Below are 14,586 nucleotides of genomic sequence, written 5' to 3'. Positions count from 1 at the left end.
ATCTAATATTAATCTAAAAAAGAAAATAATAATCATTTCTAAAGATGATTATATTCACAGAAATGTTTCCCAAAAATATTAGATATAATAAAAATAATGGTTCATTTAAAATCATATGTTTCACATTTATTAATATTATAATATAATAATATTGACTTGTGTTATGTTTGTGGAGTTTTGTATTCACAGACAGACCATGGGGAATATTTCCCACGTATAGTAATTTACTTTATAATACATTGATTACAGTAAAACATTAAACAATAATAACTAACATTGTGTTAAACATATAATAATATTATAATAATATATAATTAATATATATTAAAGGGGACCTATCATGCAAAAGTCACTTTTTTATGTCTTTTCTACATAAACATGTGTCCCCGGTGTGCCGGGGAAATCACGCAGCGTCAGAAAATAAAACCCAAATCTCTAAAAACGGGGGAACAACGGAGCTGATCCAGATTTGCGTCCGATATGACGTAATATCTGAAATGTGGACCCACGGCCCAATCAGAAACGTTGCTATCAGAAACAATGCCAGACTGTTTTGGACGTAATATGGTCGGTGTTTACATTAGCATGGCTAACACTCAGAGCTAACCTGTACTGGAGAGTTGGGATGGGCGATATTGAAAAATATAACGTCACGATATTTTTCAAGTAGTATCACGATAGATGATATTTATCACGATATTTTTTCATGTCAGTTATTATGGTTATTTTTCAAGTTACTTAACAGTACAACTACCTACAAGGTAACACAAACTAAAATAAAAAGGAGTAACAGACCAAGATACCATTTCAAGCTGGTTTTAATTCTGCAATGAATCCCTGAATGAACAATTCAACAGAAACTTTGATATGATTTCCTCAGTGTCCAAGTAGGTAGGCCTACACCCTACACAACAAACGTTAACACTGGTTTATTCACCAAGTAAAGTGCACTCTCTTGCTAAATAAAATTAAATATTCAAGGCACAGTTTCTCAGTATAAAAATGCACTTTCTGTTTTAGGTAGCACTAGCAGTGATGTAACATCAATAAACATGAAAAGGAGAGTAAAACATAACTAAGTAAAACATAAAACATCAATGAGGAAAAGACAGTGCCAAACAATTAAAATGTAAACTTTAGACTTGAAGTGCAATCAAAGACTTTAACATAACTGAACATCTGTTTCAAAAGGGAAAATGCTCCATGGCATAATGCCGAAACCCGCAAAATAAAGCAAAAGTCGAGACAACTTGAAAGGATATGGCGTTCCACTAAACTTGAAGAATCTCGTTTAATTTGGCATATTACTCTCAATGAATATAAGAAAGCACTGCGTAAAGCGAGAGCAGCATACTACTCTTCATTAATAGATGAGAATAAGAATAATGCAAGATTTCTTTTCAGCACTGTAGCCCGGCTGACAGAGAGCCACAGCTCGACTGAGCCTTCTATTCCCATAGCACTCAGTAGTAATGATTTTATGTGCTTTTTTAACGATAACATTGTTACTCTTAGAAACTAAATCAATGACCTCTTGCCTTTGACCAGTATAGTGTTATCAACAGCTCCCGGAAACGTAAGTTCTAATATTACACTAGATAGTAAACTAGAATGCTTTTCAGCCATAAACCTTGAACAATTAAATTCAATGATTCTCTCTTCTAAACCATCAACGTGTATCTTAGACCCGATTCCAACTAAGCTGTTAAAAGAAGTTTTTCCATTAATTAGCACTTCTTTATTAAATATTATGAATATGTCTTTATTATCAGGCTATGTTCCACAATCATTCAAAGTAGCAGTGATAAAACCGCTTCTTAAAAAGCACAACCTCGATCCAGAGGTTTTAGCCAACTATAGACCTATTTCTAATCTTCCGTTCCTCTCAAAGATTCTTGAGAAAGCAGTCGCAAAACAGCTGTGTGATTACTTAAGAAACTATGATTTATTTGAAGATGTTCAGTCTGGCTTTAGAACACAACATAGCACAGAGACAGCTCTGGTTAAAGTCACAAATGACATTCTAATAGCCTCTGACAAGGGACTTGTCTCTATTCTTGTCTTGCTCGATCTTAGTGCTGCATTTGATACTATCGACCATGATATCCTATTGCAAAGACTAGAGCACTTAGTTGGCATACAGGGAACTGCTTTAGGCTGGTTTAGGTCTTATCTATCTGAACGCTCTCAGTCTGTACGTGTCAACGATGAATCTTCCATGCAAACCAAAGTTAGCCATGGAGTGCCACAGGGCTCAGTGCTTGGACCTATTTTGTTCACCCTATATATGCTTCCGTTAGGCAATATTATAAGGAATCATTCTGTAAACTTTCATTGTTATGCGGATGATACTCAACTATATTTATCAATCAAGCCTGATGAAATTAATCATCTAAATAAAATTCAAGACTGCCTCAAGGACTTAAAAACGTGGATGACCTTACATTTTTTGATGTTAAACACGACCAAAACTGAAGTTATTGTACTTGGCCCGAAGAATCTACGAAACAAATTATCTAAAGATATACTAACTATGGATGGCATTAATTTGGCCTCCAGTGAGACTGTAAGGAATCTTGGTGTTATATTTGATCAGGATTTATCCTTTAACACCCACATAAAATCCATTTCAAGGACCGCCTACTTCCATCTACGTAACATTGCAAAAATCAGGCATATCTTGCCTCAAAACGATGCAGAGAAACTAGTCCATGCATTTGTTACTTCAAGGCTGGATTATTGTAACTCCTGATTATCAGGGTGTACCAAGAAGTCAGTCAAGTCGCTTCAGCTGATTCAAAATGCTGCAGCTCGTGTACTAACCAGAGTTAGGAAAAGGGACCACATTACTCCTGTTCTGGCTGCCTTACACTGGCTCCCTATAGAACACAGGATAGAATTTAAAATTCTTCTTCTCGCCTACAAAGCCCTTAATGGGCAGGCGCCATCTTACCTTAAAGAACTCATTATACCCTATTGTCCTACTAGGGCATTGCGTTCCAAGAATGCAGGGTTGTTGGTTGTTCCTAGAGTCTCTAAAAGTACAATGGGAGCCAGAGCCTTTTCTTATCAAGCTCCACTTTTGTGGAATCAGCTTCCAGTTTGTGTTCGGACGGCAGACACCCTATCCGTTTTTAAGAGTGCGCTTAAGACTTTCCTTTTTGATAAAGCTTATAGTTAGGGCTGATTAGATTCAGCCCCTAGTTTTGCTGATATAGGCTTAGTTTGTCGGGGGACATCTTACTTCTTCCTTCTCTCTGTCTATACCTGTGTACTCTCATGTTCCCATTAACCCAGCTTCCCCAAATTTCTTTCTTTTTGGTGTCTATCTACGCCGGGATCCGGAGTCATGGATGATCCTGCGGTCCTGTGTCCTGGATCAAGAGTCCTGGATCTTGAGTCGTGGCTGCGGTCCTGGATCATAAGTCCTGGATGGATATCCTCGTGGATTCATCTTCTTATTATACACACATGCATTTCAAAACATTTGGACTACCTATGTTGCAAATGTATTATCTTTTCAATTTACACACGGCATCTATTGCACGTCTGTCCGTCCTGGGAGAGGGATCCCTCCTCTGTTGCTCTCCCTGAGGTTTCTCCATGTTCCCCTTTAAACTGTGGGGTTTTCTCTGGAAGTTTTTCCTTGTACGATGTGAGGGTCTAAGGACAGAGGGTCTAAGGACAGAGGGTCTAAGGACAGAGGGTCTAAGGACAGAGGGTCTGAGGACAGAGGGTCTAAGGACAGAGGGTGTCGTATTGTCATACTGATATTCTGTACAAACTGTGAAGTCCACTGAGACAAATGTAACATTTGTGATATTGGGCTATATAAATAAACATTGATTGATTGATTGATTGAAAAACAATACAAATACCTTATTGATCAAATAAAATATAAGCCAATAGAATCAACCAAGACAATAAATGAAGTGCAACACTGTCTGAATCCTGACTAGACAGCTTGGTTTTTAATAACAGTTATCTGTATTTAGTTACTTCGGCATCATTTTGAAACGTGTATTACAATTAAATCATGGTAAAATAGGTTAATTTTGTCCTAGTTGGTTTCCACCGCAGTATTTACATGGATATAAGCCCCGCCCCTCTGCGTCCTGTTTGAGTGACAGGAGTAAACACAGCTGACAGCCGCGGTGAAATTCCAGCGGTTAGGGTGAGAATATTCGCATCACGTCCGTTGTGAACGCAGCGTAACGCAGTTCAGAAACCACGGTTCTGACGCTTTTAAAGCAACTTCGAGATTTTATCAGTATCAGGGGCACACAGGCCATGGTGGCCGAAGGACCTACAATTATTTTCTGGGTTTCACGGCCAGACCGGCCATCATGGCCGCCGTGAAAATCCTACCCTGGTTTAGTGGTGCACCATCACGATAGATATGATATCTCTGAAAAGGCATATCGTGGAGACCTAATATCTTCTCGGCGATATATATCGTCATATCGCCCACCCCTACTGGAGAGCATGTGTGTGAAGAAGCAGGAAGTAAAAAGGAACTCACCTTGTGGTCTAACCGGCAAGAGAGAAAGCCTTTGAGCTCCATACTGTTTCAGAGAGAATCCTTGATAATCCATGATATGGCGTTTCATCACGGCAGTATTTAGTTTAGACAGTAGCTGCAGGGTCCTGCATGAGCTCAGACCCCTCCTCTTTAAAGCTTTATACCCAGAATCAGCACTTTAGAAACAGGAAGTGAAATAGAGGGATATGAGGCGTGGCTAGAATGGGTGATCTGTTTGGTATTTGGAGCAAAACACTTCATAGACATGTTTTTTATTTTATTTTATTTATCTGAGACCTATGCTATTGCCTAAAGATAGCATGATAGGTGACCTTTAATGAAACACTCTTTGTTACGGGGTATTGTGTAATACAAAGAACAGCCCACAGGGGGCGCCACATATCTACAGGCGGATCATTAATAATGACATTTTTATGATTTAAAAAAATAATTTTCTCTGATTTGCTTCAGAATAAAAGACCAATAACTGACCTGAACAGAATGTTCAAACTCTGTTGACAAAATGTTACACCTTTTCAGACTAAATATTCTGTCTTTTCCTCAAAATATCCAGACGTGCATTTTTACTTTCCCAGAAATACTTTACATTTGTATCTGGCTTCTTTTCTCAAAATATTTAGAATTTTCACAATTTTTTTAATTTTTCCTCCAAATATTCTGACATTTTGCGAAAAACATTAGGGTTAGGGTTGCAGCTGACGGTCCGTCTGCTTGTTCGTTCGCTTCTCTTTCTCTGTGGTTGCATCTATTTTTAGTCATTTCGCAATTTTGTTGCACTTTTGTTGCACATGTACTGCACAGTCATTTACTTTGAGTAATTTAACTACATTGTACTGTACATTGAGTACTTGAACTAGCCTACGGGAGAGTCTAACAGATTTAGCTCCGCCCTCTCATAGGCTAATGTATTCCCTCCTCCCCAGTCCCTCGGCGGTAGATGGAGTTCCTGCAGCCTGAGATGGAGTGCTGTGAGTCGGCCGTGTCCTCTCTCAGCTGGGCTCTGGTCCTCGGAGGCCCGGTCTACCTGCTCCGTCAGACCCGTACCCACACACCCTACGGCCGGTACCGAGCCCCGCGGAGCCGCTGCTGCCCCGCCAGACTGGCCTGGTTCCTGCAGGAGGCTCCGGCTCTGCTGCTGCCGCTGATGATGCTGCTGCTGCCCGGGGAGCAGGGGTGGAGAGCCGGGGAGCAGGGGGGGAGAGCTGGGGGGAGAACCGGAGGCACCCTGCTGATCTGTACCTTCATGCTGCACTACTTCCACAGGTACAGGGTTCATTCATTCACAGTAAAATGTGGATAAAGTATGTTTAGTAAAAGTTCTTATTGTGCAATACAATGGTGTCAAAGTATTTAAAGTATTTATATCTAGCATTATTGTATGCTGTAAAATGTAGTTTACTGAAGAGGATTAGCGCCACATGGAAAGGAAATTCAGACTTTTTTTTTCATGTGGCCCTAATCCTCTTCCGTCGTAGTTAAAGTATTCAAAGTAAAGGTATTTATATGCAGTAACATGTAGTTAAAGTACTCAAAGTATAGGTATTTATATACAGTAACATGTAGTCAAAGTACTCAGAGTATAGGTATTTATATGCAGTAACATGTAGTCAAAGTACTCAGAGTATAGGTATTTATATACAGTAACATGTAGTCAAAGTACTCAGAGTATAGGTATTTATATACAGTAACATGTAGTCAAAGTACTCAGAATATAGGTATTTATATACAGTAACATGTAGTCAAAGTACTCAAAGTAAAGGTATTTATATGCAGTAACATGTAGTCAAAGTACTCAAAGTAAAGTTATTTATATACAGTAACATGTAGTCAAAGTACTCAGAGTATAGGTATTTATATGCAGTAACATGTAGTCAAAGTACTCAAAGTAAAGTTATTTATATGCAGTAACATGTAGTTAAAGTACTCAAAGTAAAAGTATTTATATGCAGTAACATGTAGTCAAAGTACTCAAAGTAAAGTTATTTATATGCAGTAACATGTAGTCAAAGTACTCAAAGTAAAGTTATTTATATGCAGTAACATGTAGTTAAAGTACTCAAAGTAAAAGTATTTATATGCAGTAACATGTAGTCAAAGTACTCAAAGTAAAGTTATTTATATGCAGTAACATGTAGTTAAAGTACTCAAAGTAAAAGTATTTATATGCAGTAACATGTAGTCAAAGTACTCAAAGTAAAGTTATTTATATGCAGTAACATGTAGTTAAAGTACTCAAATTAAAAGTATTTATATGCAGTAACATGTAGTCAAAGTACTCAAAGTAAAGTTATTTATATGCAGTAACATGTAGTCAAAGTACTCAAAGTAAAGTTATTTATATGCAGTAACATGTAGTTAAAGTACTCAAAGTAAAAGTATTTATATGCAGTAACATGTAGTCAAAGTACTCAAAGTAAAGTTATTTATATGCAGTAACATGTAGTCAAAGTACTCAGAGTATAGGTATTTATATGCAGTAACATGTAGTCAAAGTACTCAAAGTAAAGTTATTTATATGCAGTAACATGTAGTTAAAGTACTCAAAGTAAAAGTATTTATATGCAGTAACATGTAGTTAAAGTACTCAAAGTAAAAGTATTTATATGCAGTAACATGTAGTTGAAGTACTCAAAGTAAAGTTATTTATATGCAGTAACATGTAGTCAAAGTACTCAAAGTAAAGTTATTTATATGCAGTAACATGTAGTTAAAGTACTCAAAGTAAAAGTATTTATATGCAGTAACATGTAGTTAAAGTACTCAAAGTAAAAGTATTTATATGCAGTAACATGTAGTTGAAGTACTCAAAGTAAAGTTATTTATATGCAGTAACATGTAGTTAAAGTACTCAAAGTAAAAGTATTTATATACAGTAACATGTAGTTAAAGTACTCAGAGTATAGGTATTTATATGCAGTAACATGTAGTCAAAGTACTCAGAGTATAGTTATTTATATGCAGTAACATGTAGTCAAAGTACTCAAAGTAAAGTTATTTATATGCAGTAACATGTAGTTAAAGTACTCAAAGTAAAAGTATTTATATGCAGTAACATGTAGTTAAAGTACTCAAAGTAAAAGTATTTATATGCAGTAACATGTAGTTAAAGTACTCAAAGTAAAAGTATTTATATACAGTAACATGTAGTCAAAGTACTCAGAGTATAGTTATTTATATACAGTAACATGTAGTTAAAGTACTCAAAGTAAAAGTATTTATATGCAGTAACATGTAGTTAAAGTACTCAAAGTAAAAGTATTTATATGCAGTAACATGTAGTCAAAGTACTCAAAGTAAAGTTATTTATATGCAGTAACATGTAGTTGAAGTACTCAAAGTAAAGTTATTTATATGCAGTAACATGTAGTTAAAGTACTCAAAGTAAAAGTATTTATATACAGTAACATGTAGTCAAAGTACTCAGAGTAAAGTTATTTATATGCAGTAACATGTAGTTAAAGTACTCAAAGTAAAAGTATTTATATACAGTAACATGTAGTCAAAGTACTCAAAGTAAAGTTATTTATATGCAGTAACATGTAGTTAAAGTACTCAAAGTAAAAGTATTTATATGCAGTAACATGTAGTTAAAGTACTCAAAGTAAAAGTATTTATATACAGTAACATGTAGTCAAAGTACTCAGAGTATAGGTATTTATATACAGTAACATGTAGTCAAAGTACTCAGAGTATAGGCAGTGCTTGAATGTGAATCAAAAAGGTGCCAGTACTCTAAATCAGCAACAAGTATTTGTCTCAAAGTCATAGTATATCTATAATGCTGGTGGGTTTGTCTCTTTACTGTATATTTTAGAAAGGCTCACTGTACTTAAACAAAATGACTCAGGGTGCATCTGAGATTAGAGGGGGTGCAGTGGTAAAGTGCTATTTTTATAAGTGGGGAGTGGACCTGACACCCTCTAGTCTAGGGGGGTCCGGGGGCATGCTCCCCCGGGAACATTTTTTTAAAATATTGAAGTTAGATGCATCAATCTGGTGCACTTTGAGAGCAAAATGAAGAGATCTATGGATACCTCTCAACATCCATAATGAAACAACTGTAAACAGATCTACTTTTTCTTTATGGATATAAAAGAAAGTAAAGCTTGACTCCTACTGGCTGGTTAGATGACTCCTCGTCCCTGAGGCCACTACCAGCTTTTTGTGCCATTTTGCTGGATTTATTTCTCAATAGCGTTGCTGCACAAAGTGATAGCCCTCTAGTTTAAATCTACTACCCAAAAAGAAACATATGGAGAGGTTACTATTTAAATAAAATTGCAAATCTATTTGGGAACAGTGGGGCCGGGCCTCAAATCCTATAGGGGGGGCCGGGGGCATGCTCCCCCGGTAAGAATTTTTTTTAAATGTTGGACTTAAATGCATCAATCTGGTGCATTTTGAGGGGGAAATAAAGAGACTACACCCATATGAAACAAAAATGTATACATTTAAATAATCATAAAATCATAAGTACATGGCCATAACCAATAACATACAATATCCAATATGAAAAAACATTGAAACTTGTTTATTTATTTGTTTTTGGTTCATTTATAGTTGTGAGTGTGTCTGGGCTCCTGAATCGGCCTCTCCTGTCTCCCTCCTCTCCCCCCTGCTCCTCTTTGAGGCAACAGCAAAGACTAGTTTTAGCTCTCAACAAGTTTATCTTACCTTTTTTCACCTAGTTAACATTTTGTTTGTATTATTCATGCATATTTTACTAATCACTACCCCCTCAAATGGAAATATGTGTTTACATAAATGGTGACCGAACCGTTTGAGACCCACTGAGATAACTTAAACTAAGTTAACTATCTAAAGACTCACCAGAGCTGTAGTTATCAGCCTCTCAGTCTGACAGCAAAGGACTCTCCCTCCACCTTGTTGTTGAAACAGCTCCTTATATCCGTTAGCGCAGCTAGCTAGCACCAGATGCTAACAACAATACACGTAACCGGTGCGCGCGCTTTCTCGCTCGCTCGCGCCACACATACACCAACTCACACCCTCCCGAGCTTGAATGACACACAGAGACCAATCGAGGGCATTAGTATGATCTGTATGAAAGTGGCAATGTCGGCAGGCCACGTCATGTAGACAGCCAGTCACCCTCTGTGAGGCAGAGTCAGACCCACATTTGCGCTGCGTTGCGTTTACAATATATACGTATATTGCCGGCGGCTGAGTACCGGCATTTTACTGAGTACCGGCACCTTGCCCACATGGGTAAAGAAGTGCGTACCGGTGAGTACCGGCCCAATTCAAGCACTGAGTATAGGTATTTATATACAGTAACATGTAGTCAAAGTACTCAGAGTATAGGTAGTGATTGTACAGTAACATGTAGTCAAAGTACTCAGAGTATAGGTATTTATATACAGTAACATGTAGTCAAAGTACTCAGAGTATAGGTAGTGATTGTACAGTAACATGTAGTCAAAGTACTCAGAGTATAGGTATTTATATACAGTAACATGTAGTCAAAGTACTCAGAGTATAGGTAGTGATTGTACAGTAACATGTAGTCAAAGTACTCAGAGTATAGGTATTTATATACAGTAACATGTAGTCAAAGTACTCAGAGTATAAGTAGTGATTGTGCAGACCCTCCTCCTGTCCTCCAGAAAGACAGATGAGACCCTCCCTAACCCTAAGGCCCGTCCACACGGAGCGACATGTTTGTATCGAGCAGGCTCTTTAACCTGTTTAGACCTGAGCCTGTTTTTCAGGCCTCAGGCTCGAAAATGACATTCCCAGAACAAATGACTATAACTTCCCTTCTAAAAGGGGAAAATTAATCATCTTTTTTCTCAAAGCAATGACAAACCTGTGAGTTGGATGTAGAAAAGTCAGAATCAATATAGATGTTTTTTATTTTAAAGTAAATTCAGATTGAACATAGTAAAAAAAACTGTAAATTATAGTGTCCGTCCAAAAAAAAACATTTCGTATAGTGAAAGCTTGGTCGATTTGGATGATTGACATCTCTTTCTAACCGTCAGAGCCAATGGTATCGAAAAAATATTAAAAAAAATATTAATCTGAGGGCCGCAAAAAAAGGAGTTGGGGGCCGCGTTCGGCCCCCGGACCGCAATTTAACCATCCCTCGTCTATGCGATAGAGAACGTTACCGGATTCAACTGATATCGTCTCCGTGTGGACGGGGCCCAATTATTGGTTGATGACTCGCATTCAATACTGCAAGAGGATCAGAGAGACTGGAACTCAATGGTTCTCTGAAAGTGTTTTGGGTTGTTATCCTGAATGAGGCATGGGCGTCGCTGCCATTATATAAGGACAAGTCCCCCCCACCTTTTAAAATGATTAGTTTAGCCCCCCCCACTTTTACGATGCGGAAAGTCCGTGAATCGGTCTATCCACTCGTCGCTCTTTGTAGAGCGCTGTGTCAGTGCGTCATTATCAAATCCATTCCACTTGCTTATTGAGAGAATGCCCAAATCAATGAAACTCCGTGCCATGTTTTCACTGGTACTTTGAACCAAGGCAGATTCTCAGAGCCGTGCACATGCTGCGTGTTTTGGGTAGCTGTTTCTTTAGTTGTCAAATCATTTCCACTAGCACCCGGATATAAGGCGCTGTTATTAAAGAGGTGGAGGAGAGTCCTTCACCTGTCAGACTGAGAGGCTGATAACTACAGCTCAGTGAGGTGAAGGACTCTCTGAGAGGTGGAGGAGAGTCCTCTCCTGTCAGACTGAGAGGCTGATAGCTACAGCTCAGTGAGGTGAAGGACTCTCTGAGAGGTGGAGGAGAGTCCTCTCCAGTCAGACTGAGAGGCTGATAACTACAGCTCAGTGAGGTGAAGGACTCTCTGAGAGGTGGAGGAGAGTCCTCTCCTGTCAGACTGAGAGGCTGATAGCTACAGCTCAGTGAGGTGAAGGACTCTCTGAGAGGTGGAGGAGAGTCCTCTCCTGTCAGACTGAGAGGCTGATAGCTAAAGCTCAGTGAGGTGAAGGACTCTCTGAGAGGTGGAGGAGAGTCCTCTCCTGTCAGACTGAGAGGCTGATAGCTACAGCTCAGTGAGGTGAAGGACTCTCTGAGAGGTGGAGGAGAGTCCTCTCCTGTCAGACTGAGAGGCTGATAGCTACAGCTCAGTGAGGTGAAGGACTCTCTGAGAGGTGGAGGAGAGTCCTCTCCAGTCAGACTGAGAGGCTGATAGCTACAGCTCAGTGAGGTGAAGGATTCTCTGAGAGATGGAGGAGAGTCCTCTCCTGTCAGACTGAGAGGCTGATAGCTACAGCTCAGTGAGGTGAAGGATTCTCTGAGAGATGGAGGAGAGTCCTCTCCTGTCAGACTGAGAGGCTGATAGCTACAGCTCAGTGAGGTGAAGGACTCTCTGAGAGGTGGAGGAGAGTCCTCTCCTCATTTCATTTCATACCTTTATTTATACAGATGAATCCCATTGAGATCATTGATCTCTTTTTCAAAGGAGACCTGCTCAAGTAGTTCCACATGAAACATAAAAACATAAATAGAACAACAAAAGGACATCATACAGCATCATTTACATAATTATCCACATAAACAGGTACCAACAGCTTCCGATTGAGTAGCATCCAACCGAGCTTTAAAAACATTTAGTGGCACCAGATTGCTCAGTTTCCATTTAATTTGCAGACTGTTCCAAGACAGAGGAGCTGCTCATCTAAAAGCTGTCTTCCCTAAGACAGTCCTAGCAGCTGGCACATTTAATAAAACCACAGCATGCAATCTCAGGCAGTAGCCACTTACAATTCACCGTGAGATCAGGGAGCAGATATAAGATGGAAGTTTCCCTAACATGGCTTTGTATATAAAAATGTACCAGTGACTGAGCCTCCGTACAGTTAGTGAAAGCAAACCAGCCCTTGCATACAGGGTACAGTGATGGGTTAATGCTTTACAGTTTGTCACACATCTCAGGGCACTGTGATACGCAGCATCTAACTTGTTCAGGCAATAGGCAGGTGCATTCATATAGATCAGATCACCATAGTCCAGCACAGGTCAAAAGGTCACAGAGCCTTTTCCTGGCCTCAAGCGAGAAACAGGATTTGTTCCTGTAGAAGAAACCTAGCCTAACCCTCAGCTTTTTAAGCAGGTTATTGACATGAAGTTTAAAAGTGAGACAATCATCAAGCCAGATACCAAGGTATTTATAACAGGTAACCACTTTGAGTACTGTTCCTTGCATAGTAACAATATCTAAAACAGGCTCTGGTGTCTTTTTAGCTTTTGAAAAGAGCATTACCTTGGTTTGATCAACATTTAAAAGAAGCTTGAGTTCAGAGAGCTGAGTCTGAATAATGTTAAAAACAGCCTGTAATTGAACACCAGCCTCCTGAATGGAGGGACCTGCACAGTACATCACGGTATCATCCGCATACAAATGTAAAGTAGCTCCATCGACATTTTCACCTAAACTGTTGATGTAGATGGAGAATAAAAGTGGACCTAAAACAGAACCTTGAGGAACACCATTAGTAATGTTTAACCACTCAGAAGACAGCCCATCAAAGTGAACACATTGGGACCTTTCAGAGAGGTAGTTCACAAACCACCCCACTGCATGGCTGGATATGCCAATACTGAGTAGCCTCTGCTTTAAGACATGATGATCGACGGTATCAAACGCTTTGGACAGGTCAATAAACAGAGCTGCACAACTCTGCTTATTATCTAAGATACTCGTAACGTCATTCATCTCTTTCATTGTGGCAGTGATGGTGCTGTGTTGCTTTCTGAAGCCTGACTGATGTTTAGACAGGATGTCATTTATACATAAAAACTCCTTTACCTGTTCACTCACTAGGCGTTCAAGAACCTTAGCCAGAACTGACAACTTAGAGATTGGCCTATAATTATTTAATAAGGTGGCTTCCCCTCCTTTTAGCAAACGCAGGACATAAGCTGACTTCCACAATTTTGGAATTGTATTTGTATTGAGGGAGAGGTTAAAAAGAGTAGTGAGAGGAAGAGCAATAAAATCTGCAGCTATCTTTAAAAAGAAAGGTTCTACGTTGTCCGGGCCAGCCGGTTTCTTAGGATCTAACTTGGTTAAAGCTTCACGAACAACATCATCAGTAAAAGGAGTAAAACTAAAAGGGTTTTCCAAAACACGTTTTTCAGAGTCACAGACTGTGGTGTTCACAGAAGCAGAGTTAGTGACAGAATCAAACAGAGAGCCACAGGACACAAAATGCTCATTAAAGCAATGTAACATGGTGGCCCTGTCCGATAGAGCCAGATGCTGTGGTGAGGCACGGAGGTAGCTCATTACGGATCTCACCGGTGGATAACGATTTAATGGCTTTCCAAAATGTTCCAGGATTATTCAGATTCTTTGTGGTTACTGACAGATAGTTCTTTGATTTAGCACTTTATATGTGAACTGAAGCTATTCCTTAGCTGCCTAAAACAAAGCCATTCTACCTCTGAGCCTGATTTCCTAGCCTTTGCCCAGGCCTTGTTTCTCTCATGCAGGAGACTGGACAGTTCAGCAGGAAACCAAGGATTGTCTCGTCCAGGGCTCTCGACTAACTTTTTTCACCATCCTCCCGGAACCGTCCCGAAATACAATCTAAGCCGTCCCGAAATGAATGTGGACCGTCCCGAATTTAAAATATTAGTTTTTCTACTACTTATCATTAGTTCAAATCATTCAAAGTGACCTTTAACATAAATAAAACATCACACAAATCATTAGATGATAATTCATCAACCTTTTTATTTGAGTAAATCAGTCAATCACATGAACAAAGGCCAAATATATTTAAACAAACACACAAACGAGAAAATTACTAATATTGAATCAAATCAAGTCCCATCCAATTAACAAAAAAAATCCAACAGTCTGTCCTGAAGACAGAACCCAGAGTAACCACTAACCAGGAGGACAGTCTGTAACACAGTCAGGAGACCTTTACAAACTGCCCCGCCCCCTCGCACACAGACGGGAGAGAGAGATCTCGTCTGGATTGGAAAACTCAAAAATACATCATAGACGCATGTTGTTGTAGTCTTATTGCATATTAGAAACGGAG

General features: G+C 39.1%; 1 protein-coding gene across 2 annotated transcripts in view; it reads left to right on the top strand.

Annotated features, from left to right (window-relative positions):
- The first annotated feature begins 4,048 nt into the window (after positions 1 to 4,048).
- Positions 4,049 to 14,586, top strand: part of LOC307025452 (3-oxo-5-alpha-steroid 4-dehydrogenase 2-like) — a 45,569-nt gene continuing 35,031 nt past the window's right edge. For both annotated transcript variants that reach the window (XM_079694867.1, XM_079694866.1), the window contains exons 1-2: positions 4,049 to 4,174; positions 5,467 to 5,806. In XM_079694867.1, the coding sequence (XP_079550993.1) occupies positions 5,481 to 5,806 (326 nt within the window). In that variant the 5' untranslated portion in view covers positions 4,049 to 4,174; positions 5,467 to 5,480. The remainder of the gene's footprint in view (positions 4,175 to 5,466; positions 5,807 to 14,586) is intronic.

Source organism: Notothenia rossii (genome assembly GCF_949606895.1).
Source record: "Notothenia rossii genome assembly, contig: SUPER_1_unloc_1, whole genome shotgun sequence".
Lineage (NCBI taxonomy): Eukaryota > Metazoa > Chordata > Actinopteri > Perciformes > Nototheniidae > Notothenia > Notothenia rossii.
Note: the sequence above shows the minus strand (reverse complement) of the source record. Positions and strands in the feature narration are given on the sequence as shown.